The sequence below is a fragment of the Aythya fuligula genome, chromosome 6 (genome assembly GCF_009819795.1).
Source record: "Aythya fuligula isolate bAytFul2 chromosome 6, bAytFul2.pri, whole genome shotgun sequence".
In the NCBI taxonomy this organism is placed as follows: domain Eukaryota; kingdom Metazoa; phylum Chordata; class Aves; order Anseriformes; family Anatidae; genus Aythya; species Aythya fuligula.
Window position 1 is genome coordinate 31,865,480 of NC_045564.1, and position 23,121 is coordinate 31,888,600.

The window sequence follows — 23,121 nt, forward strand, 5'->3', positions numbered from 1 at the left end:
GCGCGCATGCGCAGCCCCCGCTGAGGCGCTGAGGCGGGCGGTGGCGGGGGGGGGGGGTGTGCGCATGCGCAGTGAGGGCGGCGGAAGGGGAAGGGAGGAGGAGGAGGAGGAGGAGGAGGAGGAAGAAGGTGGCGGCGCTGGGATGGAGCTGGGCGGGCTGCTGCTGGATGAGGAGGGCGCCTTCTCGCTCAGCGGCTTCCAGGAGTTCACGGTGAGGGCTGGCGGTGGGGAACTGGGGCTCAGCGGGGGTCCTGGGGGCCTCACCGGGGTGGGGGCGGCCCCCCGGCGGTGTAGGCCCCATGGGGGGGGGGGGGGCTGGGCCTCAGGGGGTGCTCGCCTCACGCCTCTCCCTCCCCCTTGTTTCTCTTCTCGAGGCTTTCCTCATCGTTCTCATCTCTTTTTTCTCTCTCTTTTTTTTTTTTTTTCTCTTCCAGTTCCTGCCCCGGCACCAGCAGCTGAGCGAGAGGGTGCGCAAGCGGCTCTACTATGGCTGGGAGAAGGACTGCAGCCTGGACAACCTCTCCAGCCCCGTGGCGGGTGAGCGCCGGGCGGGAGCGCTGAGGCAGCCCAGGGGACGGGAGCGCCAGGCACCCGCTGCCTCCCCTCTGCCAAATCCCCTCCCCCCCGGCTGCAGGCAGCACAGCAGGACGGGTGCCAGGGCCTCACGGCCCTCGTTCTCTGTTTTATTGCTCTGTCTGGCCCGCTGCTGCGTGTTTGGCAGCTCGCTGGCATGCAGAGTCCTTCGGGTCACTTGGCAATGAGGGCTGTGTCCCTGCCCCTAATCCCTGTCCCTTCAGCAAGTCCTCATGCTCCCAAAATATTGGGGCAGCAGAGGAGTGAGGGGTGCCTGCTGTGTGGTTGGCTTTCCTCCTGTTGCTCCAGTGGTGCTTGAGGAAGCGGAAGGAGGCTGCTGGGTTGAGGCTCAGGTGATGGGGGAGAGGGGCCACCAAGGGGTGTTGCTGTTCCTGTCAGCTGCCTGGGCACTGCTGGGAGTCACAGTGGCTGACACAAGGGCACGAGGCCTTTCCCCGGGGCTGACTTCATGCCCCGGTGCAGGACGGGACCACTCCAGGGACGCTGCCAGTGTTGGAAGTTCAAAGGGCGCATTCCCGGCAGGCTGTGTTAAGGGCTGTTAGCTCTCAAGATTGCCTCTAGCCCAGGAAATGCCTCAGCTGTGGCAGCTGGGGGTGGGGAAGGCATGCAGGGAACATCAACACGGGCTTTCATCCATCCTCTGCTGGCTGCTGTCAAAAAATAGGATGTAGGGGTGCCGGGTCTGCTGTGCTGCTGCTACCTGGGGAGTTTAGGGCACAGCTCAATCTCCCTCAGCATGCTCCGGCTGTGGGATGGGGCAGCGATCAGCTGCTCTCTGTGGCGTGACGCTTCAAAGGCAGGAAGCTGCTGACGTTGGGGTCGGAGCTGTGTCTGCTTGGCGGTGGCTGCCAGCAGTCGTGGGGCTTGACTGCCCCGGGAAGGTCCCTTTCAGCCCCGTGCCGTCCCCTCAGCTGCCGGAGCGATGCAGAAAGGAGAGGTGAGGTGCGGCGCTTCCCTTAGGAGCTGGAAACGCCGGGCTGCTGGAAGGAGCTCTGTTCCCAGCAGCAAAACGGAGCTGGAGCTGCCTGTCAGGAGCGCTCCCTGCCAAGCAGCAGCCCCGTGGTGCTGTTGGGGCTGCTCCCAGCTGGTCCTGTCGCAGCGGGAAGCCAGACAGGAGTTGCTGACGCCGTCTGCCAGCAGCTGTCAATCTCCAGCCTGTTGGGTGCCGGAGCGCTGAGGCGCATCCACAGGCGGTGCAAAAACAGGCTGAGAGGAGGAGCTGCGGCGAGGGGAGTCCCTTTTGTGGAGAGCACGATGGGTTGAGGCACAAAAATGTGCCTCAAAACCTGCCCTCCGTGGTTCCTTGTCACAGAGGGGAGCCAGCTCCTGCAGCAGCCTGTTTGGCTGATTGGTACCTGGGAAGCCACACGGGAAATGAGGTGTGCCCAAACCACGCCGTGCTGCCTGGAGCGAGCTCTGACGTGGCAAACGGGAGGCAGCGGGGTGTGCAGGCACCCCACATCCCCGCCTCCGTGCCCTGGGAGTCCCGCTGCACTCACGGATAAATTGTTCCTCGTAGAGGGAAGCACTGAGACACGATGGGCGTGCGGGGGAAACGGGGAGGGGTGCGGGTGGGCTGAGCCCCGCGGGGCTAACCCTCTGTGCTCTTCCTCCGTCCTAGATATCGCGGTGGAGCTGCTGCAGAAAGTGGCTCCCAGCCCTATCCGCAGGCTCCAGAAGAAATACGTGTCCCACGTGTCTCGGTAAGAAGCAGAACCTGGCCCTTGCTGTCCCGTGGCAGCTCTGGTTTCACTGCGACTTGCTTCTGTCCCCCGGGCCGGCGCTGGCTCTGTGCTTACACCCTCTTGCTGCAGCTGAGGACAGCTGGCATGGAGCAGGCAAGGCCGGGACGTGCCGCAGCCACGTGGGCTTAACTCTGTGTTTGCTGCAGCTCCATGCAGCTCCGTGGGGAGGGAGCAGTCAGGTTGTGCCGCGGTGGCTGGGACCTTTGCAGCCTGGAAATAACTTCGGGGATGGGGCCTGCCTTGTCCCCGCAGGGAAGCTTGCATCTCGCCCTGCTCCATGATGCTGGCCCTGGTTTATATCGAGAGACTCCGGCACCGGAACCCCGAATACCTCCAGCAGATCTCGTCTTCAGACCTCTTCCTGATCTCCATGGTGAGCAGCGTGGGCTGGGGTGTCGGTGGGTTGGGGGGAGGCCTGCGGGAGTGCAGGGGGGGCTGAAATCCTCTCTGTTTTTAGATGGTTGCCAGCAAGTACCTGTACGACGAGGGGGAGGAGGAGGAGGTGTTCAACGACGAGTGGGGAGCAGCGGGGAAGGTGGACGTCCAGACCATGAACACGCTGGAGATGAACTTCCTGAGCGCCATCGTAAGTGGGGCCGTCGCTGCGTCCCCTCGGTGTCGCGGGGAGGGGGCAGGATTTCTGCTTCTCCCTCAGCCCCGCGAGGGGCTGTAAAAGGATGCAGCCAGGTGCTGACCTGTCGCTGCTGTCCCCACAGGACTGGAGCCTCTACACAGACCCCCGGGAGCTGTTTGAAGTGCTGAGCTGGCTGGAAGGACGGTAGGTGTAGCCCTGAGCCCCTGGCTGCTCGGACCTATCCCTGCTGCAGCAAAATAAGAAGAGCTGGGGGTGCCCACGAGCCTGCGCTGGGCTCCGCAGCCTCCCACAGCCGTGCTGCCTCGAGCGGGGTCTTCTCCAAGCCCAGCTGGGCTGCAGCTCCTTCAGGAAGGGAGCTCGGTGCCGCATCCAGCGTTCCCTTTTTCCCTGCAGCGTGGCGGAGAAGCAGGGCACGTGGCGCGGCTGGTTCACCTACACGGATCTCTGCGTCCTCATGGAGCAGTCGGCGTGGCAGCAAGCCTTGGGCCAGTTCTACCAGCAAGTGCTGAAGGTAATAGGGGCGTAGGGCCCGGGAGGCGCTGGGTGCGGGGCAGGACTCTTTTTTTTTTTTTCAACTTTTTAGTTTGGTTTTAGCCTGCTGGGGGGCTGCGGGGCTAACCCTGAGCCTCTCTGCAGCTGGCCTGCCTGCTGGGCGTGCTGTACCTCACCGGCTTCGCCTCCCTCTTCGCCTCCGTCGCCGTCGTGCACCGCGCTGTCTGCACCAGGAGCTCCAGCCCCGCAGCCCTCCGCCCCGCCCCGTTCCCCGTGGGGGCTGGCTGCCAGCTGGGCGCTCGGCCGGCCCCAAACCCCGAACGGGAGCAGCCCCAGCTGCCCGCCGACGTCCCCCCGGGTGGCGGCGGCGGCAGCAGCAGCCGCTGCTTGGGGGACAACGAGACGGCCGAGGAGCAGCGGCGCCGCGGCGGCGTCACGGCCACCGCTCTCTACCTGTGGGGCAGCGTGATGACGGCTCTGTCCTACCCCAAAGCCCCCGACCTCGCCCCGCAGCGGAGCCCTCCGCACGCCCCTCTTCGGAAAGTGCCCAACGCCTGCGAGAGATCCAACCGCACCGCCCCCGCCGCTGCCCCCCGCCAACACGGCCCCTTCGGACTCGACGCACTGCCGGCCCCTCCGGCCCTGCACTGCCGCTCCTGCTCGGCCCCCGCGGGCCCTGCGTGGGGCAAATCCCCCAACCGTGAGGACTGGCTGGACCCCCTGGGGCTGAGGCAGTGCTCCTTGCACACAGCCCTGGATCTCGGCAGAATCAAGAGCTTTATTTTTCCCAGCTAGGAGCGCGGGGCGGCCCCGTTCCCCCTCCCCTCCTAGCGTGGCACAACTCTCACTTTCTTGCACTTCTGGGATCCCCGATTCCCGGGGGCTGCGCGGGGCTCGCTGTCCCTGCGTTAATTCCAAACCAGCAATTTGTGTGTGTCCCCTCCTCCCCCGCCCAGGGCAGGGGGCGTCCTTCACTTGGGGTGCTGCGGAGCTTTGGGGTTGTTGGGATGGGATGGGGCGGAGTTGGGGTGCTGGAGGGTAGGAGCGGGGTGCCCTGGAGCTGGGATGTGGTTATAGGGGCGCTGGACCTCTTCTTATAGCAGGGGAGTGGCCCTCGGTGGTGTGGCACGGGGCAGAGGTTGGTGTGTGGCATGTAGGATGCTGGGGCTGCGTGTGTGGGGTGGAGGGGTCGGGGTGGGGACCCCGGTGAGGGCTCTGGGAGGAGGTGAGGGGAGAGGAGGCAGGAAGAGAGGGAGCTGAGCAGCCCTACAGCTGCTTGGGGCTGCCGGGCAAATTCTCAGGGGTCACAGCGAGAGGCAGCCCCCAAAAAGCTGAGCCCCAGGTTTAGGATGTGCCCCACCGGGCTCGGAGCTGTGGGGCTGGGCTTTGTCCTGTCCTATGGGCCACTTGGACAGCAGGGTGCACTGCGACCCCATCCCAAATCCCAGCTGGCTGCGAGCAGCAGTGCCTGACTGCTCCTCGGGGCGGGGAGACGGCGCCCGCTCGCCGAGCAGCCCCTTCTTTTTACTGGGGGTTTTACACCTGTTTTTCACTCTTTTTGTAGGTGCGGATCTCTTCCAATAAAAGTAGTTCTTGCTGTGCACCCGTCGCCTCCCAAACCCCTCTGCCTCCTTCTGTGTCGCACCAGGCGGGTCCGAACTGCTCGGGAGAGCCGAGCCCTGTCCTGCGGGGCCCCAGAGGGCTCGGGTTTTGGTGACAGGGGGACAGGAGGGACCTTGGGGAGGTGGCAGAGGAGGTTCCCCGGCCGTGGGAACGCATGGGCTGCGCTGCTCTTTGCTCTCCGCCAGCCCCGCGGTTAATGAGTGAGCCACGAGCAGCGAGGGCTCCGTGGTTTGTCACTGCCGTGGTCGCTGCCCTGTGACAAAACACGGGCATCCCTGGGGAGCCCTCCCGGCCCCGCGATTCGGTGCCCTCCCGGGAGCTCCTGCCAGCATGGGGCATGTGCTGGACGCGCACCAGAGCTTTCCTGGGGCCCCACGGAGGGGAATGGTGGAAGCCGGGGGTGCCCGTGAGGATTTTAACAGCCCCCCAGGGCGTGATGGCAAGGAAAGGGCAGAGCAGGAGGGTCGGGAACGCTGTGCTGGGAGGGCCAGCGCGGGCTGGAGCTGCAGGATGGTTTTGGGGATGCTGCGAGCAGGGATGGATGCAGAGGGGCAGCGTCCGGTGTGGCTGTCACCTGGTCCCATCCCAGTGTGACACTCGCATTCCTGGCCGCCGGGGCAGGTTACTCACCAACTCAAGTTAATGGCTAAGCCCGGAGCAGCTCCCGCAGGAGGTGGAAGTTCAGCCCCGTCCGGGCTGCGTGGAGTCCTCGGGGGTGTGGGCCCCTGCCCCACAAGGTGGGGGAGGCAGCAGGGGGGTGGCAGCAGCATGAATGGGGGCGGCCAGCGAGCGCCTGGGGCCGGCAGCCCCGCTCTCCCGGCCTGCTCCCCGCTGAAGATGTGCTCCTGGGTGCTGAGCTGCTGCTTGGCCCTGCAGGTGAGGGGGGCAGCAGCGAGGAGACGGGGTGAGGGGAGAGGGCTGGGGGCAGGACGAGGATCCCAGATCGCTCGGGGGATCCGGTCCTGGCGTTCTGGGTGGAAAAAGGGACGGCGGGGCGGGCTGTGCGCCCGCAGGGTGCTGTGGCACGGGGTGTCACGGCCGCCCGTCCTCTTCCCCGCGCAGCACCTCGCCGTGCAGGCCTCCCTGCTCTGCACCTTCCACCTGCTCCTGCTGCCTGCCCTGCCCGAGGGGCAGCCCCGCACCCCGGCCGCCGGCGAGCTGCTGGCACGCAGCCTCTTCGCCTGCGGCGTCTCCGCGCTGCTGCAGACCTCCCTGGGGAGCCGGTGAGAAAACGGGGTGACAGGGGCGCAGCCCTCGATGCCGGGGCACGGAGATCCTCCAGCACCCAGAGTTTGGGGAGACCCCGAAGTCCCCCTTCCTTCCCTGATGTGTCCTTGCTGTCCCCCTCCCCAGCCTGCCGCTGGTTCAAATCCCATCGTTCGAGTACCTGGTCCCGGCCGTGGTGCTGAGCTCCCACCTGTCCCGCACGGATGGGAACGGTGAGTGCAGCCCCAGGGCCTTCTCCCCACACCCTGCAGGGCCCTGGGCCGTGCCCGTGGCACCGCAGTGCCAACAACGTGCCACCAGCCGGGCAAGCACCCTGGGCTACTCCCCCCTAATCACATCCACAACCTGTTTGGGGCCAGAAATGCAAGATTAGGGGCCTGGAGCCACCCTCCCAGGGTACGGGCTTGCAGGGACGGGGATGCTGTGCTGCAATCCCCGTCCTGCCGTGCTGCGTGCTCTGCAGGCTTCGTGCCAGGCGTGCTCCCAGTGCCCGCACACCTCGCATCCATCCCAAATTCCCTTCCAGGCACGGCTGCGGCCTCGCTGCGAGAGGTGGGTGCTGCTGGGAACCCATCCCGCTCCCCCTGCACCCCAATTCCTCCCTGTCCAACCCCTGCCACGGGGTTGCTGCGAACAGCGAGGTGAATCTGCCACCCCCCTGGGTCTCATCCTTTCCTCCGCAGGTCTCCGGAGCCGTGGTGGTGTCGGGGCTGATCCAGCTGGCTCTGGGGATGTCGGGTGTGTGCGGCTGGGCAGCGCGGCGCTGCGGGCCCATGGTGCTGGCCCCCAGCCTCTCCGTCATCGGGCTGAGCGCCTACAAGGACGCCGCCTCCCTCTGCTCCTCCAGCTGGGGGGTAGCCCTGCTGTAGGTCACCCCCGGGGGCGCGTCCTTTCTCCTTGGGAACGGGGCGTCCCCGTGGTGCAAAGGCACGAATCTGGGGCCCTGTCTCTGTGGCACCGCTCTTCTTCTCCTCCTAGGCTCATGCTCCTCACCGTCACCTTCTCGCAGCACCTGGGGTCCTGCCGCCTGCCCTTCTGCGCCTGGCCCCGTGCCCCGGGGGGCTCCGTGGAGCCGCCCGTCCCCACCCTGCGCACGCTCTCGGTACGGCTGCCTGGAGCCCTGCTCCTCCCTCTGTCCGCAGGCTCCTTTCTGATCCCGTAAGGGTTGGGTGGCACCCAGTGGAGCAGAACGGGGTGTCTGAGCTTCTCCTCGCTGCCTCGCAGGTACTGCTCCCCTTCGCTGCCGTCTGCGGCGTCTGCGCCATCCTCCAGCACCTCCGCGTCCCCTGGGACTCACCGGACCCAACCACAGCACGCTTCCCCTGGGCCAACAGCACCTTCCAGCCCCCTTGGCTCCAGCTGCCCTATTCAGGTGGGGTGGAGGCCGGGCCGGGCGAGGCCGTTTCACCTTGGCAACGTCACCTGTCCCCTCTCCTCCGCCGCAGGCGAGTGGCCGCTGCTCACCCCCCGGGCGCTGGCGGTGGGCATCGCCATGGCCGTGGGCTGCAGCGTGAACTCGGCGGGCTGCTACGTGCTCTGCGGGAGGCTGCTGAGGGCTCCCCGGCCGCCCCGGGACGCCTGCAACCGGGGGCTGTGCGCCGAGGGGCTGGGCAGCCTCCTGGCCGGGCTGCTGGGCGCCGCGGGGGGCACGGCCGCCAGCGTCGCCAACACCTGCGCCGGCGGCCTCACGCAGGTAGGGAGGCTGGGGGGGGACAGAGAAGGGGATGGAGGGGGTTCGGTCACTGCCGCACCCCCATCCAGCCCGGAGGATGGATGGGGAGGTGTAGGGCAGGGTGTGCTCCCCATCCTCACCCTCTCTCCTCGGTGCCAGGACGGCTCTCGGCTCTCGGTGCAGGTCAGCGCGCTGGCGTGCGTGGCGCTGGGCACGTCCCCGAGGCTGGCGGCGCTCCTCACCCGCATCCCGCTGGCGGTGCACGGTGCGTGTCCCCTCCTCCCGCTACCCTATAGAGCACCGGGGCGTTCCCACATCCCCATCCTGACCCCTGCCCCCGTGCAGGTGGGGTGCTCTGCGTCACCTACGCAGTGGCCGTGGGCACGGGGATCTCCTACTTCCAGTACGCCGACATCGACTCGGGGAGGAACATCTTCATCGTCGGTTTTGCCATGTTCATGGCGCTGCTGGTGCCGCGGTGGCTCGGCGCGGCTCCGGCACACTTGGCCACAGGTATTGGGGGCGTTCCCCAGGGATGGCAAACCCTCAGCCCCCCGGGGATGGCAGCCACACGTCCCCAGTGTGCGCTGAGCCCCTGACCTCTCCTGTCCCTTCCCCGCTGCTCATTCTGGCCGTGGCCCTGCAGGCTGGGTGCCCCTGGACCTCCTCTTCCTCTCCCTGCTCATGGTTCCCGTCTTTTTAACCGGCTTCTTGTCCTTCTTCCTGGAGAACACGGTCTCAGGTGAGGGGGTGCTCTGGGTGCCCTCTGCCTCTGATGGGGATGGGCAGGGAGGGTGCAGCGGGGAAGGGCTCCCACGGCCCTGCTTGCAGGAACCCCGGAGGAGCGAGGGCTGCTGCAGAAAACCGGGGCTGGCGACGGAGAGAGGGGCAAAGCCAGCTCCGTCTACGGGCTGCCCGCCGGGCTGAGGAGACTGCTGCCCTCCTGCAAAGCCTTCCCCTGCTGCTTCCTCTGCCCGGGGCGCGAGGAGGAGGAGGAGGAGGAAGAGGAGAAGGAGGAGGAAGATGAAGAGGATGGCTGCCGTGCGGCCGAGGAGGGGACTGCTGCCGCAGGGGAAGGGACACGGCTGCTGCTGAAGCCCGGCAGCGGGGAGGCGCAGGACAGGCAGCCAGGCCAGGAGGAGATGCTTGCATGGCACACGGGGGCCTGACTTGGTGGGTGGGGGGGACCCCTGGAGGGTTGTCCCTCCAAGGCAGCTGGAAAACCTCTCCGCTCGATTTCGGAAGCCTCAGGAGAGCCCTGCACTTTCACACTCCCGTCACGGACCTCATTTCCCTGCTTCGGAGGGGAGCTATAAAAAAAAAAAAAAACACCTTCAACCAGCTTTGCCCTGGGGCTTTCCTTTCCAGCCAGGGATCCGTCCTCACCCCGTGGATGCTGTCACCCTACATTGCCCCTCCAAAACCCGTGCCAGGGTGCTGGGATCTGGTGGGGGGGGGGCACAGGGCTTTGCTACTCATCCCCCACACCCCCCAGCCTGCTCCCAGATTTGGCCACTCAGCCAGGAGCACCGTGTCCACCCCACGAGGGATGGAGCTCCCCGTGCACCCCCCAAGCCCTTCCTTAACAGCAGCAGCGCAAGCCAAAGCGGGGAAGGGCTGCTCCCCACATCTTTTTGGGCAGCTTTAGAGCTGCCACAGGCCCGTCTCCTGCCCCACGGCCACGCATCCAGGCCCTGATCGTCCCGGGGAGCCGTTCCCATTTCCCCGTGCTGGTGAGCAGCGTGGCGCTGCGCGTCCCGGCGTGCCCCGGCCGCTCTCGGCACGGAAGAGAGCAGCCTGCTGGGAGCTGTAGTCTGCCCCTCGCCTCCGGCACGGCCTCGCTCGGCTCTGCAAAGCCGTCTCCCCACGGCTCCGGGCTGCCTGCTCCTCTTCTCCTCGGGTAACAGCACCCGCGGAGCCCCGGTGCCCAAAAACCCCTCCGGGGAACCCGCTCCCCCCAGGCAGAGCAGGGTGCTGCGGGCTGCAGGGGGGCTTGTGCTGAGCTGGGCTGGGAGCTGCCTGCACCCTGCTCCCCGAAACGCCTGTCCCAGCAGAGCTGGGTGGCCCCGGGCTGTGGGGAGGGGGTCTGGCATCACAGAGGGGGCCACGGGGACCGAGGGTCCCCGTGAGGCCACGCCACAGAGGGGGTGGGGGGTGAGGCAGAGACCTGTTTGATCTCTTGCAGATGGAGGGCTCCGAGGAGCTGGAGAGCAGGCTCCTGACCCAGCCCTGGGCTTCTGTTTGCTTTGGCGAGTGCGCTTTGATTGCCAAAGCTTGCTTCGGGGACACTGGCTACGTCCTGCTGCTCTCCGACCTCAGCAGCGTCTGGTACGAGAGTGCCGACGCGGAGGCCGTGGGGCAAAGGTCCAAGGTGAGTGTCTGGGACGCCCAGGGACCTCCTTTCCTCCTCACGCCAGCTGGCGGCCCGGCCCAAACTGCTTGCTGGCACAGCGACCCTCGGGTCCTGTCGGATTGGGGTGCACGCACCCCTCACGGGCAGGCCCCGTGTGGCTGCGCCCCAGCACCGTCCCCCTGCGCCCTCCTCCTTGCAGCACGGCTGGGCTGTTGTGCGTGCCCTGCGGGCTCGTTTCACTTGTGGGCTGGATGGGAAGCAGCTTTCCCAGCTCCAGCAGGAGGTCAGAACAAAGCTGCCTCGGCTCCCAGCCTGCCATGTGGCACGTGGAGGGGAGTTGTGCTAGCGGGGACCTCCACACCCTGCCCACCACCCAGACCTCGGGGTTTGCCAGGGTTCAGCTCCCCAGAGCCCCACTAAACGCCTCGCTTTGCCTTTCCCAGGAGCTGAACAAGCGGCTGACAGCCCACGTCTCCTCCTTCCTGCACCGCTTGGCCAACCTCGTGTCCCCCTTGCTGGCCGGCCAGCCCGACCCCGCCACCTCCTTCTCCTGCCAGCGCACGGCCGGCGGGCTCAGCCTGAGGTTGAAGAGCGAGCTCTCGGGCCTGCCCTTCTACTGGGACTTCCACTGCTGCCCTGCGCCCGTGGAGACGGTGAGATGAGGGCACCTTCCCCTGCGGGGGCTTGGGGAAGGTGCCCGGTGTCAGCGCCGCTCGCTGGTGCCCCAGCAGGAGAGCCGCCCCCCCCTAGGAGCACCCCTAGGAGCACCCCACCGGGCTGCACCCCAGGGTGGCCAGGACCGGGCCTGCAGACCCGGGGCCCATCCCCGGGAGGGTTCCCGGCCCCCCGAGACCCTCCCCGGGAGAGCTCCGGGCCCCCCGGGGCCGTGCGCCCTGCGCGCACCAGAGGGCGCCCGGCACCCGCCGTAACGCGCCGCGTCCCGGCCCCGCAGCCAAAACCAGGGCTCCGCGGGGCTCCCGGGCCGGGGGGAGCGGGCAGGGGGCGGCTGTGGGGTCTGGGAGGAGGTGGGCTGCAATGGGGGGCTGTATCTTGCCTGAGCCCTAGCGGGGGACCCCCTTCTGCTTTTGGTTTCAGCTCCTTGGGAGGGTTTCTCCTCTCCTTCCAGCTGCAGTGGGGCGTCTCGGGTCCTGGTTTCTCCCCCGGCCTTGCCTGTTCCCTGGGTAGGAACGTGGCTTGGGGTGCACAGAGCCGTGGGGAGGATTTGGGTGGGCCTGCTGAGGGTTGGGGGATGTATAGGGGGGCTTTCTGCCTCCTGCTGCATCCCAAGGGGTCTGTGGGGCATTGCCACCGCACCCTGTCCCTGCTGGGCTCTTCCCCTGCTGCAGCCCCTGGCTGTGAAGCTGGGGACGGAGGGCTGTGTCCTGCAGCCTCCTGCCTCCCTCCTCACACCTTTGGACCCCCCCCTAGGTGTCCCGCCACCTCGTGCGGCCCCTGATTCGGATGAGCCTGGCGCTGCAGCACCAGGTGCAGGAGCTGAGCTCCCTGCTGCTCCAGAAGGATGCTGAGATCGAGGACTACAGGGAGAGCGGGGCCGCCCTGAGCAGAGGTGAGGAAGGACGCCCGGGCCAAGCGCGGAGCCAGCAGCGAGCTGGCATGCGCTGCTCCCCCTGGCTATCACCCAGCCGGGCTTGTGTTTCATCTCCAGCTGCTCCGGTAGCCAGGAGGCTGGGGAGCAGCCCCTGGGGGGGGGAGAGCACGGGGAGGAGCGGCCCTTGACCGGTAGCCGGAGGATTTGGGGAGTCGCCAAGGGGCTCTCCGCTTTGCTGAGAGCACCTGGCTGCTCCCCAGGAGCCTGCGCTGATGCCAGCGGGGGCTGGCCCTGGAGCCGAGTCAGGCTCCTTCCCGCAGGCAGCAGCTCCTGGAGAGCAACCAGAGGCTCCCAGCTCCGTGCTGTGGGAAGCACAGCTGTGTGCGCGGGCCCCCGTCCAGCTCACAGCCCCGTGCTGCCAGCAGGGATGGGCAGGCAGAAGCCCCCCTGCTGTAGGACGTGGTCCTGCCGTCCCCCAGGTGTCCCCCATCCCCGAGGGTGGCCAGAGGCACTGGAGCTGCCCCAGTGATGCTGGTGGGCATCTCACGTTTCTCTCATCCCTTTGCTGGCCAGGTGCTTCTCCAGACAGCATCTTTGCAGTGACGGGGTAAAAGTGATGCTCTGAATGAGGCAGAGCGAGGGATAACAGTGGTTGGGCCTTGTCCTGCTCCAGAAGCTGGGAGAAGGCACCAAAATCTGATCACCACCCTCTGCCAGGGCAGAAACCAGGCTCTGGGGATGCAGGGCTGCAATGGAGGAGCAGCTTGAAGGGAGTCCCCGTGGGCTGGGGAAGGTGAGGGTGGGCTGGGGGGTCTGGCCAGCCCTGCATGGACTGATCCCCGCTTTCCCTTGCAGACCGCCTGAGGACAGAGCCCTTCCAGGAGGAGCTGTTTCTGCAGAGCTTCATGGCCAGGGTAAGGAGAGCCGGCACCAGTAGCCCCAGTGCGTGCCGTGCTGGGCTGGATGGGGAGCACTGGGGGGTGGCTGGACTCGGCTGGAGAGGGGAAATGCTCACTGGACGTGCACAGCCAGCTGCCTGCAGGGCTTCTGAAAACCAGAGATGGTCCCACTCTTACAGGAGAGGCGTCCAGCACGGGCAGCTTTCGCTCCCCCCTTGGTTATGATGGATAGAGATGAATTCATTGCTGGCCTGGAACTGGGAGGTTGCCTAGGGACCGATGATCACGACCAGATTACATTCACCCTGGGCAAAGAAAGGACATTCCTAAACAGTAATTTATATCCTCCGTGCTTTGAAAGGGCTAATTTCCCAAAGCAGGGGGAAATTATGAGTGAAATCAGCTAGGAGGAAACGTTTAGATAGAAAAATGTGAATGAAAATTGTGAGCTCTTTGAGAAGAATCTCAGAAGCCACAAAAAGCCACAATTCCACAATCAAGAAAGAGGGCAGCGCTGGCCGAAAGCCCGTTCTGGTTCAGCGGCGAAGTGAAGGTAGCAATTAGAAATAAAAGAGCAGTTTATAACAAATGGGAGAGCGGGAGCAGATAGCAATCAATATAAATTAGAAATTATGAAGTGTAGAAAATGGATAACAGAAGCTAAAGGCGGCGGGGAAACATCACGGCGAAGGACGGGAGGAAAGGGTTTCGTTGCGTGCGTTAGGAGAAAAACCCCAAAGTGCGGGGAAGGGCTAAGCCCATTAGCAGCTGGAGGTGGTGAGATGGTGGATACTGAAGCAGACGCGGCAGAAGTGCTGGGTAAATGTTCCCGTGCTGGTGCTGGAAGGATGAGGGTGGCTCCCGTGGAAGATTTGATTAGATGATCTAATTAGCTCTGTGAAACGGGCAGGTGTTTTGGGGCCGCTGTGCCATTTTCTACTCGGTTGGCGAGCTGCAAGAGGGGCTGGAGGGGCAGGGGTCCCTCTGAGCGGGGCGCTGGGAAGGCTGCCACCCCCTTCCCGTGCCTGGGTCCTCAAAAAGACGCCGGGCAACGAGCGCGGAGTCACAGCAATGAGCTGAGAGCCCGGCAGCGGGGAGGGCTTGGAAGGGAAGAGCTGCGTCTGGCTTATCAGAAGGAAAACCGAGAGGCGCCCCGCTTGTGGTGTGCGAGGAGAAAACGCCGGGGAGCGAAGGGCTGCCTTTCATCTGGCGGAGAGCGGCAGGAGGCGAGCCAGGCGCTGCGAGCCGGAGCCAGGCAATTTCCAGCGAGGTCGCAGGCACATGGTTCTGCTTCCGAGGGCGATTAGCGACTGGGACGCGCTCCCAAGGGCAGCGGTTGCCTCTCCATCCCTTGATGTCTCCGAAAGCGGGCCGGGAGCCCGCTGGGAAGAGAACCAAGATATTGGGGTGCGTGTGGTTAGACAGCCGCGGCCGGGAGGTCAGAGGAGAGCTCGGCTCGTCCTCCCAGCCCTTCCCTCCCCGCCATGCAAGCTGCAGATGTTTGATGACAGGAGCAGCGAGCGCGGGGCTGGCGGGATGCAGGATCGGGCTCTGCTGCTTCGCTCCCAGCTCGGGAAGGCTCCGCTTCCCAAACCGAGCTCTCATCCCCCGTGGAGAGAGGAAAGGCCGTGCGCCGGGAGCCCTCCCGCTCGCCTTCCACATGCCCTTTCGCGGGGCCTGCCGTCGCTCTCCCGTCCAGGGCGTTTTAACTAATCGCGGGGAGTTTTCCAGCAAAGCCCTGGGAATATTTATATGTTTAGGAAACGGCGCTTTCACACACGCCGTTTTTTTGGCAAGGCTTCACTTCTGAGCAGCTGCCTGGGCTCGGGCAGCGCTGGAGGGAGAGCGGCGGCCGCGCGCGAGGCGAGGCGAAGCGAAGCCGGCAGCTTTTATTGGCAAGCCCGGGGGGCTCGTGCGGGAGGGGGAGAGCAGGCAGCCAGAGAGGGCTCAGCGCCTCCCAGCACCTCCAGGCCAATTTGTCCCTGGATATCCCTGTGAGCTGTGACCCTCGAGGTGCCCAGGAGCAGCACGGGTTCCCCAGCACATCCGCCGCTGAACCAGATGTGTCGGCTGCTTTGGCCCGGCCGTGCGGCAATCGAAACCTCTGGGATAACCTCGCAGATACGATCGGTTCAAATATAGCCCCCTCGCCCCAGGATGCTTCACCCCGTGTATTTTTATCTCCCGTGGCCTGTGCGCGCCGGGGTGGATGCTCCCCGCACCTCCGGCCGCCCCGTGCACTTGGCTTGCAGCTCGGGGCCCCGGCAAACAGGACGTGGAAGGTTCACGGGTCGGCCTGGCCCGGCGAGGAGGAGGATGTGCCATCAAAACAAGCCACGCTGGAGAGGAAGACAAACAAACACCGGCTTCCAGCGCGCCCGAGGGCGAGCAGGAGCCCCGGGGTTGGGGCTGGCGGGGCGGCAGGGCTGACGTCAGGGAGCGGGGGGTCAGCGCCCCCGGCTCATTGTTCCCTCCCGGGGCTGGGGGGAGCCGGGCGCCCGTCCCCATCCCGCAGGGGACAAGGGTGCAGGTGGGTGCCCAAAGGGGCCACCGGCTCCCTCCTGCCCGGTGCCGCTGGGTGCAGCCCGGCACCTGCCTGCGCTCTGCCTGCCCGCACGGTGCTGCCTCTCCCTTTTAACGGGAGCTAAAAATAAGCCCGGGGAGAGGAGCAGCCGCCGTCTGCCCGCGGGTGACGGCAGCGGTGGGCCGCGCGCGGTGGGCAGGGCGGGGACGGCGTCCATCCCGCAAACCCACGCCAGCCCCGTGCGGTGGGGCGGCGGCGGGGGAAGCGGCCTTTTGGCTCCTTCCAGCCAGGGATGGTTTTAATTAGCGCAAGGTAGCTGCGGCTCCGCGGCTGCCACCGGGCTAGAGCAAAGCTGGCGGCACGGGCGCGGTGTGGGGGCGCGGGGACGGGGCTCGCGCGCGTGGTGCAGGGCACGGGGTGGGAAGGGGCTGGTGGTGGCCACGGCTCTGCAAAAGCCAGGCAGGCTGGGCTGGGAGCAGAGCTGGGAGCACGGGGCTGGCTCTTGGGATGATGCTTGGAAGCCCACGGGCGCAGCCAAACCTCGGCACCGCGCTCGTCATCGTGCAAAAACCACCACCGAGGGGTGCACGGGGACAGAGCGCAGCATCCCACTTCCCAGGCGGTGGGCAGAGCAGCATTTTGGGGTGATTGCGGGCACCCAGTGCTGCCTGGGGGCCGGCCGCTGCGTGGGCACCGGGCCCTCCCCACGTGTTTGCCGCGGAGGCACGTGGCGGGCGGCGGTGTGGCTTTATTTATTTCTTTGCTTAGGCACAAGCAGGTGAGGGGGGCTGCGGCCAGGGCGCGCTTTCTGGGCTGCCGCCGGCAACCACAGCCCGCTTACACAAGCAGTGAGTCAGTGGAGCTGCACGCTGCTAAAACCAGCCTGGCAACGGGCGCCCCGGGGCAGCGGGCTGCCCGAAATAGCGCCCAGACCGTGGGCAAGGAACAAACCCCCCCCTGCAGCGGGGCCAATTGCTCCATCTGCCCGTCCTGCCCCGGGGATGGGCATCACCTGGTGGCTTGTTTGGGGGGTGGAGGGTCCGGCCAGCACCGCCAGACCCTCCTTGGCGTGATGGGGGCTTCCTCATCTGCTCTGTGCCGTGTTATGGCACGCTGTGAAGTGCTGCGCGATGCTCCACCGTGCCGTGCCGTGCCTCGCCATGCCACGCAGTGCCACCGCGTGCCATCGTGCCGTGCCGTGCGTCGCCGCAACCAGGCAGAGGGGCCCAAAAGCCCCTCCGGTGCGGCAGCGGCCCCAGCCCGTGCGTGGGCACCGAGCGCGCGGGGGATGATTGATCTCGTGTCAGCCAGCGGTGGTTTGAGCCCGTGCCAGGCCCCAGCTCAAACGGCGGCATTGAAGGGGGAGAGCCCCTTCCCCCTCCGGAAAGCGGAGCGACTGCAGCGCCTTGTGAGGGGCGAGCCCCCCGCCCCGGCGGCCCCCGGCCCCGCTGCCACGTGCTGGGGCTCTCGGCCCCGTGGTTGCTCCTGGCCCCGCATCCCGACCGAGCTCACCGCGGCCGAATTAAGGGCAGATTTGGGAAAAGAAGGGGGCTGCTGGTGGGGGGATGCTGCGTGGGCATCGCCTGCCCTTGTGCTCCATCCTGGCAGCTCCGTTCCCAGCCCCGCAGCTCAGGAGGTGGCAGCGGCACCGAGGAGCAAAGGACCATCTGGGGAGGAGAACAAGGTGGCCTTTTATTTTGGCATTTGGGGAGCTGCTCCTTGCCTATCTGATGCCCCTGTGCTCTGTGCCAGTGGTGCCAGCAGCACCTGGGGCCGTTGTGCGCCTAGGGGCACATCCTGCCCCCAAGGGCGCACGCCCCGGCAAAGCCAGAGCATTCCTGAGGCTGCCTGCTCCCTCTCGGCTCGGACCTTTGTGTACTATTTATCTGCGTGAGGAAACAGGGCCATTCATGTATTTCTCTGCCTATTTATACCTCTCCCTTTCCGTATTTAGTGTGTGCGCAGGCAGAGGGGGCAGCGTGCGCCGGGGCGACTGATGTTCTTGGCTCCAGCGCCGGCTGGAATTTCGTCCTGGAATGTCTCCTGAACCGCTCTGAAAACACGAATAAATCTCTGTGTGTTGTGTGTGTGTGTGTGTGTACACAAATATATAGACAACTTATAGACACCGGGCCCTGTGGGGCGTTTGTGAGCTTTGCTATTTAAAGGCACGAGGAGTTATAGGGCTCTCGGCGAGCCCAACACCTCTGTATCAAAGGGATGCGGGGCGTTTTGCTAGCGGCCAGGTATTTGGGAGATATATGGCCCTTGCCCTGCCCTCTCCGGGGAGCTGGAGCTGCCCTGCTAGCAGCACACCCGAGGCAGCACACCCATTGCTCTGATCGCAGCCTGGGGCTGTGTTTCCTGGAGGTTTCTGTCCCATGATTTCCCAGTGGCAGCCCCAGGGGGTTGGTTCCAGTTCCCCCAGTACCCCAGTGGGGTGCCTGGGGTGCAGCTGGGTGAGTTAGGGCACGGGTTTGGGCTCTTTGGAAGCACTGCGTGGCTCAGGGCTCCTGGACCGGCCGGGGTTGCCCCCTGAGCATCACCTGGTGCTCACGGTGCTCTGGGAAAGATGAGGATGAGCAACGGGGACAATAGGCAGCGGGATTTTGGGGTGCTCATCCGGGCATCTCCTTGGTGCTCACGGCTGCCTGGGGAGATGAGGAGAAGCAGGAAAGGAGAAAAGAGCAAGCGGGTGCCAAAACTGGGTACCAAACAGGACGCGCACAGCCCGGGAGGGCATCTCCTCGGAAAACGCTGGGGATGCTGGATGAGGCCCTGGCCAAAAGTCAGAACCCGAAGGGGTGACAACGGGAAGGGTGCAGAGGCTGGCGCGGGCTGGTGGGGCAGGATCAGGCCCCGTGTGGCACGGCAAAGCCCGGCAGTGCCGGGGGCGGCGGGGAGCAGGAGTGCCGTTTGGCCCTGCTCAGGCTAACGCCAGCTCCTTGCGTCCTGGGTGCTGAAAAAAAGGGCTATTTTGGGCTCCGAATGCCCACGTTTGGTCTCCGGCCAAAGGAGATGTGTTTGTGGGTGGGGGAAATTTGAGCAAATTCCTGCCGTGAGCTCTGCACGTGTGCGCGCGCGTGCGGGTGTGCGTAGAGGGGAAATAGAGTTTTCCTTTTTAAAAAAGCACCACTTATTTTTATACAGAACTCCAGAAGGGCTGAACGTGGAAACTTGGCCTGTCAGCAGCTGTCACAGGGGAGCGGGTCCCTGCCTGAGTTTGGGGGGAAACCACAGCTGGGTGTTAATGGGACTGTTAATGAATTAATGTTGGCTGCCGTGTGCGGGGAGGGGGGAGCGCGGAGCCCTTCGCGGCACACGTGCTCCAGCCCGGTGCAGCTCCGCGCTCGGCACGGCTGTGCTTTGCCAGAAAGAGCCCCGGCTCTGGGAGCCATGTGCTCGGGCAGGTGGGACTCTCCCCGCGTGTCTTGGCTCTTCCAGTGCTCCGGATCGTGGAGAAGTTTGGGGACGTGGCCCCGTGGGGCGGAGAGGACCCCAAAGCGCGCAGCCGGTGTGGCTCTGTTACCGTTCGGCTGCCGGGCTCGGCTGCGCTTGGTGGTGTTGGCAATGCCTCAACTGAATCTTTAAGTCAATCTGGAGGAAAAGAAGGGGAAAGTGGAATTGCAGCTGGTTTATTTCTGGGCTGGGAAGCGGGCGCTGCGCCATCGGCGCGGTGCCTGCAGCGATGCCGGCCGCTGCCCGGCGCTGCTCTCTGCAGCCCGCCGGGGGTTGTTCCTCTTGCTAATCTCCCCCAAAATATGGAGGAGCACCCATGGGGAGGTGAGAGCCCAGCTGTGGGGCTCAAAGATGTGTTTGCACAGCTTGCACACCTGGTCTGGTGGGAGGCGGAGGAGGAGACCGTGCTGGGACACTCCTGGCACCGGCAGGGCAGGGAGGAGCAGCACCGTAACCTGGGTGAGCTAGGAATGGGGAGAAAGCAGAGCCTTGGGGAAGAGAGAGCAAATTCCTTTCCATGAAGGTCTCCGTTATCCTCCATGGACATCCCCATTCTTCTCCACGGACCCCTCCTGCTGCTTTCAGACTCTGGGGGGGAGATGGCAGCCGTGGGCACCTCCTGGGGGTTCCCCCTCTGGCACCAGGCAGCCGTCGAGAGCATGAGTTGAGAAGAAGCGTGACCGTGCTGAGGGAGGGATGCCCACCCCAGGGAGGGATGCCCACCCCGAGGAAGGGCTGGCCGTGCTGAGGAAGGAATGACCCCGTTAAGTAGAGGTGCCCATGCCCGGGTAGAGTCGAAGACGCCCAAGGGGCAGCGGGGTGCACGGGACCGCCAGCTGAGGATGCTGCTATGGAAGGAGGCTCGGATTAATTAAGATCGAGGCTGTGTGTGCTGGGAGGAAGGCTGGAAGAGCCCGAGCTCTTGGGGACTCTGCTTGCTGCAACACCTACAGCCCGCTGCTAGACCCAGCCCATGGGCTGAGGACCCGGGCTCCGCTGGGACCTGCCCCCTGGGCACGTAAAGGGCCCCCAAAGGTGCCCAGAACCCAACCTGGAGGGGCTCTGAGGCTCCCCTGTGCCTGGCCACGGGCTCCCAGGGCCCGGCTCAACCCCTGCGGGGCCCAGAGCCTTCCCAGCTCCATCCCAGACAGACGGATATCCCAAAACCCACTGGCCGCAGAGCCTGCCCCAGGGGCCCCCGCTTTCGGTCCCTCTGTCTGAATGGGGTGGTGTGCGTGTGCCCAGACTGTCCCCTCCTGTGACTGTAGGGTACACATGGCTAAATATACGTCTGTGCAGATACAGGAACTCAGAGGGGCTGAGGGATGCTCCCTTTCTATACCTCTTTTCATGGGGAGAGCTAATGAGATTCATGTCATTAAAGGGGCTGATGTTTTGTGGGATGGGAGCCTTTTAAACGGGATGTGTCCTGGCTTAGTCATGGCAAATATTTACCAAAAAGAAAAAAAAAAAAAAAAAAAAAGGGACTTGCCATATAAAATTAGAGTTCTGAAAATAGTATTCAGAGCAAGTGAGAGAGAGGAACCTAAAACAGAAAATACAGCCCAGTCTGTTCGGGAGTCAGGGGAAAAAGAGAGAGAGAAGGGAAAAAAAAAAAAAAAAGCAAAAAAAAAAAGCCAGAGATAAAACGAGAGAAACCTCGGCAGTAAAAACAGCATCTTGGTAAATAGACTATTAAAAAAGTTCTGACCTGCTTTATGGCTTTCTTGGCTGCCGTTCAGCTGAGCTGCCCTGGCCGGCACGGAGGGAAGGTAGCAGGAGCCGGCGTCTGTGTGGATGCTCAGAGCCCTGGGACGCGGGGCGTTAAATTTAGCCACATAATGATGGCCCTGAGGAGGCAGCCTTTTGTAGCCACGCTGCAATTACCGCCTGGCTTATAAATTTTATTTTGCTTATTATGTTTCCTCCTCCTCCGCTGGGGAAGGGGTGTGTGGGGGGGCTCCCGTAGCCCCATGGAGCTGTCTGGGGAGCGAGGGGTGCGGAGAGGGTCCCCGTGCCCTGTCCTGCTCCCGGTGCTGGTAACGGGCTCGCCCTGCATTTGGGATTTTGGGGAGATAACCCCATGCTGGTAGGGTCCCCCGTGGCCATCCCGGCCTCCCCGAGCCTCAGCACGGGCAGTGGGAAAGGTGGAAAGGGCAAAGATTGGCCCCGGCCTCCTCCTCCTCAGGCCACCGCGCTGGGATGGGAGCCGGTGCAAGTGGGGGGCAGCTTCAGGCCGGGCAAGAACGTGCCAGAGAAGGTCTGGCCCCCCTCTTGTTTTCCCAAAACAAAGGAAGCAGCCTTGCATTGCTGGAAGTCGCGTGCTCGGGCTGTGCTGCCTTGTTATCATCCGATAACCCGGCGACCCAGGGGCTGCCCTGCTCCTCACCCGCCGGGCTCGCGCTACGGGATGCGAACAGCTTCCGCACGAGCTGCCCTTCGCGGGGGGACGTTTTCCTCTCTCCGGGTGGGGAGGCAGCAGGGGGGGTGCCGTGATGGCCCCGGCTGCCCCGGGCTCGCCCTGCGATAGCCCCGGCCCCGGGCAGCGCCGTCGGTGCAGGTGAAGGCGGAGGGCGGCAGAAGAAACCCAAGGGTGGCAGGTGCCTCGGTGTGCACGGTGGGTGCCACCCCGTGGGAGATGTGGGGCTCTGCTGCCTCCTGCTTCGCCCCGTGGAGCTTCCCCGCTGTCCCTGTCAACCCCACGGGGTTGGGATCAGGCTCCATCCCATCTCCCTGGGGATTTTGGGGCGGCTGGTGTCGTGAGGAGGGGGCTGGCTGGAGGCACTCCGAGCCCCGTGGCTGAGCCGTGCTGCTGGGCAGGGTGTGGGGCTGGGGTCCCTGAGGAAACTGTGATGCTTCTGGGGAGGGGAGCCTCACAAACCACCAAAGAGCCGGGAGCAGTGCCTGCTTTCCCTGCCAGCTCTGCCTTTTCTCCCAAACTCACGCCCTGGGGCCAAGGCACCGTGGGGACCTCGGTGGTTGGGGTGCCCAAGCGGAGCCGCCTCATCCCAAAGCAGCCCCGTTCTCCTTCCCCATCCTATGAGGGCTCTGTTCAGCGCCAGGGTGACCCCAGGCAACCTCCATCCCTCGCTCAAGCGCCCGTTTCAGGGCAGGTGGAACAATACTAAATCAGCTCCTTTGAAGCCTCCCGGGCCCGCAGCCCCACGGGCGTGCTGCTCCCCGTCCCTCCCTCAGCAGCTGTGGGCACGCCGGGGGCTTGGCGCCGGGCGCCAGGGCTTCAGCACCGAGGTGGTCGCGGGAGCCCTCGGGGCTGCGCCGCTGGCTTGGGAGCCCGGGTGGGGAGACAAAGCGCCCTTTGAGCCCTGGGAAGAGGTGTGCGTGTGGAGGTTAGTGCCCTCGGCCCCGGGGGGGGAAAAGAGGAGAGCAGAGGCGAGCAGGGCTGGCAGCATCCATCCCCGCCGAGCACCGGTGCGCAGGAGGCTCACGCCTTTCCGTCCCGGGGTGTCTGCGTACGTCACGCTGTGCGTCTTACTCATCAGGGTGTTTTTCTTTCCTTGTTCTTGGGTCTTTCCCCCCCGCCGCCCCCGTGATGGATCTATAACGCTTACGGCTTTTTTTTTTTTTTTTTTTTTTTTTTTTTTTTTTTTTCGATCGCCAATTTGGGACGTCGCAGGCTCCCTCGGAAAATAAGCTGTATTTTTAGTGCCTGCCCGCCAGGCCGCCGATCCCGCCTGCCCCTGCTCATCGCTTACTCACTATTTGTTTAAACTTTGCTTCTCCCCCGCTGCCGCGTCCACTGCGCCCTGCCAGCGGGCCCCGGGGGCGGCCGGCGGCGCGCAGGAGCTGAGCGGCACGGGCGGGAGCGCGCCGAGCTTGTAAAGGGGCAAAAAGGCAGCTCCAATCTGGCCTTTATTGAGGTCTGGGCTCGGGGAGCGCTGGAGCAGCCTGCCCTGTAATCAGCCAGCCACCAGAGCTGGCCAGCCTTGTAATAAAGCAGCTCTATATTTATTTGTTCTGTTTATACCCTGCTCTGTAATAAGTTGGGAGCCCTCCCCGGCCCCCTTTTTTTATTTTATTTTTTTTTTCCTTCGGGAAGCTCCTCTGGGTCTCCAAAGGGATCAGCCACCCCGCTTGTAGCAGATGCTCCAACCCCGTGCCCACCGCCCCGTCCTCTCCCCAGCATCCCAGCCCCGTCCCCTCGTCCCCCCTCTCTCCCCGTGCCTCTCCCAGAGCCCCGCGTCCCCCCCGCATCCCCGCAGCCCCCCTGCCCACCTCCCCCCGCCGCTGTTTCAACCCTGGGCCTTTTAAAAATGGGTCCATTAAAGGCAGCTCAGTCGCCCTTGTGCCGGCGAGGCTGGAACACTGACAGCCTGTTCGCCCGCGTGTCTGTAATTAAGCTCAATCTCGGGGTGAATACAACAATGTGAC

General features: G+C 64.8%; 3 protein-coding genes across 3 annotated transcripts in view; all 3 read left to right on the forward strand.

The window, feature by feature from the left end:
• Positions 1–136: 136 nt before the first annotated feature.
• CNPPD1 (cyclin Pas1/PHO80 domain containing 1) lies at positions 137–4,589 on the forward strand. The gene is made up of 8 exons (XM_032190313.1): positions 137–211; positions 435–537; positions 2,216–2,297; positions 2,592–2,712; positions 2,797–2,925; positions 3,056–3,117; positions 3,328–3,445; positions 3,571–4,589. Exons 1-8 carry the CDS (start codon positions 143–145, stop codon positions 4,219–4,221), a joined length of 1,335 nt encoding a protein of 444 aa, XP_032046204.1. The 5' UTR covers positions 137–142; the 3' UTR covers positions 4,222–4,589.
• A 1,228-nt stretch (positions 4,590–5,817) lies between these two features.
• SLC23A3 (solute carrier family 23 member 3) lies at positions 5,818–9,117 on the forward strand. Its single transcript, XM_032190056.1, has 12 exons — positions 5,818–5,925; positions 6,112–6,272; positions 6,403–6,488; positions 6,803–6,828; positions 6,960–7,141; positions 7,255–7,378; positions 7,501–7,648; positions 7,722–7,969; positions 8,108–8,213; positions 8,294–8,461; positions 8,595–8,690; positions 8,780–9,117. Exons 1-12 carry the CDS (start codon positions 5,818–5,820, stop codon positions 9,115–9,117), a joined length of 1,791 nt encoding a protein of 596 aa, XP_032045947.1.
• A 1,016-nt stretch (positions 9,118–10,133) lies between these two features.
• NHEJ1 (non-homologous end joining factor 1) overlaps positions 10,134–23,121 on the forward strand; it is a 28,883-nt gene continuing 15,895 nt past the window's right edge. The window contains exons 1-4 of the mRNA XM_032190550.1: positions 10,134–10,319; positions 10,745–10,954; positions 11,730–11,868; positions 12,706–12,764. Coding sequence (XP_032046441.1) covers positions 10,134–10,319; positions 10,745–10,954; positions 11,730–11,868; positions 12,706–12,764 — 594 coding nt within the window. The remainder of the gene's footprint in view (positions 10,320–10,744; positions 10,955–11,729; positions 11,869–12,705; positions 12,765–23,121) is intronic.